This window comes from Cryptomeria japonica, chromosome 7, assembly GCF_030272615.1.
Source record: "Cryptomeria japonica chromosome 7, Sugi_1.0, whole genome shotgun sequence".
NCBI classification, from domain to species: domain Eukaryota; kingdom Viridiplantae; phylum Streptophyta; class Pinopsida; order Cupressales; family Cupressaceae; genus Cryptomeria; species Cryptomeria japonica.
The window spans coordinates 221,807,239-221,811,648 of NC_081411.1; the positions used below are offsets into that span (position 1 = coordinate 221,807,239).

Consider the following 4,410-nt stretch of genomic DNA (forward strand, 5'->3'; position numbering starts at 1 on the left):
ATAATAAAACAACAGGAGTTAATTGCTTCAACTAGTTTAACCCCACGAGGAGTTAAATACTTACAACAATTATTTTAATGCGGGGTACTTAATTCAATGATGGGTCACCTAAGCCTCCACATAAAACGCAACTTTAAGGAAAAAAAAATTAACCTCGAAATATGTAATGCTATTCTTGTATAAGTTGTGTTTTATGTGGCTGCATAGCCACTTCCTCATCTCAACATCTTCAAGTACCCCTTCAATATTTTGACTATACAGCAGTATTTGTTTTGCTCGTCTAAGTTTCAGGGTCATTATCACATAAAACGTTCAGATAAAATGATCAAGTTGCTTGAACGCATTGTTATGCAACTTCGATCTGTTTTTATTGGGCATGCTTACAAATTTTAGGGATCTTCTGCGTCCACTCTCGGTATGAATTAGAACATATTAATAATGGAAGGTGTAATTGCACAAGCTGTTGTTGACAAACTTTCTGGGATCATAGCCCAGAAAGAGTCTGAAGAAATAGCGCTGCTTTGCAACTTCAAAGAGGACTTTGAGTGGTTGAAGGCGGAGTTCACAATTATAAGTGATGGTCTGGCATGCGCAAATTCACAGGCTGTGCAAGAGGAGCCGGTCAAAACATGGCTGCACCACGTTCGGAACGTTGCCTGGGACGCAGAGGACATTGTCGAAGAATGTGCTGTTCGGCCTATTTACACTAGCAGTGTAACTAAGTCTTGTGTGTGCAATCCTGATGAGTTGATTTTCCGTTACAGAATGGCGAAAAGAATTCAAGAAGTCAAAAAAGCGAATCAGATCCGTTATGGAAAGTGGACAGCAGCTTGAGCTTTTCCAAGCTAGAGTGCACCAGCCGTCAAGCAGTGCAGCGGGGGAAGCAGCGAGGAAGGAAAATAGGCGCCTGCCCTTCGACTCACACCCTGTAGGGATTGAGCCCAAACTTAAAAGCCTCAGGCTTATGATAGATCAATCAACTGTTCCAGTCATTGCCGTGGTAGGGATGGCCGGAGCAGGGAAGACATTTCTTGTTCAAAATGTTTTTGAGAGAATCGACCAAGGTTATGAGTACAAGATTTGGCTTTCCATCTCACAATCATATACTGTTCGTCAATTACAGATGGATTTAGCCTCGTACACGGATGAAATAGATAAGCAGAATTTGAACGATTTAAGTGAAAACCGAAGAGCGGAGTTGATTCATGGGGCTTTACAAGGAAAGAAGTCTCTCATCGTGCTGGATGACGTCTGGAGGGCAGCCAGTGAGAATAATATCATTGAGAGACTTGGTCTTCCAATTGCTCCTGAGAGCCAATGTAAAGTTGTGGTTACATCAAGAGATAGGAAAATTTGCGAAAAGCTTCGCAGTTTACTTTACAACGTGGAGCTTTTATCAGAGGAAGAGAGTTGGCAGCTGTTCTGCGCTCATGCTTTTGGAGGTGAACCCCCAGTTTACCTTCAAGAGATAGCTCCTAAAGTTTCACAGAGATGCGGGAACTTACCATTGGCTCTCAAGATAATAGGAGCTTTGCACGGAGATAAGAGAGTGGGATTGCAAAGTCGATCAGCTGCCGGAGTTTAGTGGTCCTAACAGTGACGCAGTTACGCATATTCTCAAGCTGAGATATGATTCCTTGCCTCCAACTCTTAAGCTCTGTTTTTCTTATGTGTCTTTCTTTCCTGAGGATGAGAGAATAGATGTTGAATATCCCATAAATCTATGGATAGCCGAAGGATTCATTCCTCAAGGAGAAGATCAGTGGGCTGTAGCTTGGCATTATTTAGATCAATTGGCCAATCTATGCTTGCTTGAAGTAGAGGAGGATGAGTATCTAGTCAAACATTGCAAGATCCATGACTTGGTGCTGGATTTGGCAATTGATATCTCCAAAGAAGACCAATGTAAATTTTGTGTTGATGATGACTTCAGATCAGCGAGAAGAATTTTACTTCGCAAGAAAGAGATTGAGAATAAGGACATTGTAAAAGGGCGGGCTTCTCGTCCCAAGTCTCTTCGGACGCTGTCACTGTATGAAACTCCCATTGAAATAATTGAGAAAAAATTCGTGAGCCCTATGAGATTATTAAGGGTTCTCGATTTGAGCAAAACTCAGATCTCCACATTGCCCCCTTGTGTTGGGAAGCTTAAAATTCTCAAGCTTTTAAATTTATCACGAACAGGAACTAAAAAGGTACCAGAATGTGTGAGAAGTCTTAAGAGTCTTCTCTTTCTGGATCCGTCTCACTGCGGGCTAGAAAGTCTTCCTAACTGGATCAATTAACTCAAATGTCTCCAGCATCTAAATATAATTGGTTGCAAAGGTGACCTGCTGAGTCAAATGCCGAAAGGAATATCAGAGCTGGTGGCTTTGCGGGTACTGAGATCGAACAACTTGAAGCTCTCTTTTAAAGAGGATGGGCTCCTAAAGTTGGAGGATGTTGCTAAATTAACCTGTCTTCAAGAGTTAAGAATAGAAGTTAAGCATGCAGTGGAAGACGGAACCTTTGCTCAGCAACTCGAGATGCGCCATCTGTCAGTTAAATCTACTTTATCTAGTGCATCAGCTCAGCCGCCGAATCTTTGCAGAATGCGGCATCTACAAACACTAAAACTCAAGAAATTCGCTGTGCCGAATTGGGTGTGTGCGCTACATGATCTAGCGCATCTCGAATTAGCTAACTGTGAATGTCGCAATTATCCTGAATTACAAGCATTGCCTCACTTGGAAAAGCTGATATTAGATGGTAATAGAAGTTGTAAATACGTCTCAGATCTCCAGACTCTTCTTTCTCTCAGAAGCTGTAAATTTTGGACAGCTTCTTTCTCTCTTGGCATCACCATTTTTCAATTGTACTCAGATCTCCCTGATCTTCTAGCTTCTACGAACCAGACTCTTCAGGTTACCATTGGCTCTGATACCAAAATTTACGTAGAAACATGGGAGAGCAGAAATAAAACAAAAACAGAGCAAACACAGGGCAGACAAATATATCAACATGTTACGTAGAAACATGGGAGAGCAGAAATAAAACAAAAACAGAGCAAACACAGGGCAGACAAATATATCAAAATACATATTTTTCATTCATTCTACTAACTGATTAAAGAATGCTTCTTGTTATTCAAGACTCAGATCTTTCCAGAATGGGCGGGAGGTAGCTGCAAGAAACTTCCAGAAATCTGCACATAAAATAATGTTTTTCAAACTGCGAATGTAACAGAGGACAATCCATTAAAATCCTTATGAAAATCTATTTCAATTCTTGTCTTTAATGCTGCAAATGATGTGATAGATTTCGTTTAGGGGTCGTTGGGATTACTTCCAACAGTTTAAAAAAGTTTAATTGATCTTTATGTTTTTTTTTAAATTTGTTTTTTAAAAGTTTAATTATTTTAATTAATATAAGAAAATTAATTAAATTTAAGTAGTCAAAAGGTTCTAAAAAAGCAAAACAAAAAAAATAGATTTCCATCAGCAATCTTATAATCCATAATCATTACACAATTCAGAAACCTCATTATACAGTGATAACCTTAGAATCCTTAGAATCTAAACAATAACAGACAATGCTCTCCCGCAAAAGAGACTTTAACAAAGAGTTGTATAACACCATTAGGAAGGAGCAGTCTTTAACTCTAAACGATAACATACAGAGCAAAAAATAAATTCTTCATGGAGGTGTATAACACTTAACAGTGATTAAGTTTGTCATCAAGCTGGTACTTCAAAACTTGCTCCTTGATTTGATGAATTTAGTTCCTAACTTTAGTAGCCTTAAAATACCAGCTGTCTGATGACAATTGTTAGAAAACACAGCCAAAATCCTAATAAATTAATTTGCAATGTAATATTTGCAAACCACAATCTTAATCAAAGATTAATTGGGTGTCAGTTTTTTCAATTAGGCTGCGTTGAAAACTAACTGGGTGTCTGTTCTTTCGATTTGTTGAGGTTGAAAAATTAACTCGGTATCCGTTTTTTCTGTTGGTTTCGTTACAAAACTCTTATGTGGGGTGTTTAAGTTTTATCGGTTTCCTTCTAAAAATTTGAATGCCGATACTTACTGTTGTGATTTGTTTCAATGCAAACCATAAATAGACGTCTGTTGTTTTCATTAGATTCAAATTAACAAAAACTTGTCACTTGTTTTCTTCTAATACAGCATAAGGCTTAATTAGGTGAAAATGAACAGCGGGCATGATTTTGAGTTAATAACTTACTTTTTGCTGGTTCATTTGCGGTGGTCTTACATTACTGTTGTTTTTCCTAGTGACGTATTTGTGAAAAACCTAATAAGAATTTCAGCAATTCAGTACAGAAGAGTTTCTGGTGTGTATGATGACGTGAAAATTATTTGTAGGATGGGGTTTGATGATCCATTGTAGTAATAGAGAATTAGGGCTCA

The 4,410-nt window shown here is 38.5% G+C and overlaps 1 protein-coding gene across 1 annotated transcript; it reads left to right on the plus strand.

The window, feature by feature from the left end:
• Positions 1 to 438: 438 nt before the first annotated feature.
• Positions 439 to 3,011, plus strand: LOC131856604 (putative disease resistance protein RGA3). Its single transcript, XM_059208447.1, has 4 exons — positions 439 to 712; positions 765 to 1,579; positions 1,689 to 2,195; positions 2,301 to 3,011. Exons 1-4 carry the CDS (start codon positions 439 to 441, stop codon positions 3,009 to 3,011), a joined length of 2,307 nt encoding a protein of 768 aa, XP_059064430.1.
• Positions 3,012 to 4,410: the final 1,399 nt, after the last annotated feature.

What these genes read in the sequence shown, in the direction of transcription:
- LOC131856604 (XM_059208447.1), top strand. Translation starts at nt 439, where the DNA reads ATGGAAGGTGTAATTGCACAAGCTGTTGTTGACAAACTTTCTGGGATC. An exon ending in AAAGTCGATCAGCTGCCGGA is followed by an intron (nt 1,580 to 1,688) that starts GTTTAGTGGTCC and finishes TTCTTTCCTGAG; the next exon opens with GATGAGAGAATAGATGTTGA. An exon ending in CACGAACAGGAACTAAAAAG is followed by an intron (nt 2,196 to 2,300) that starts GTACCAGAATGT and finishes AAATGTCTCCAG; the next exon opens with CATCTAAATATAATTGGTTG.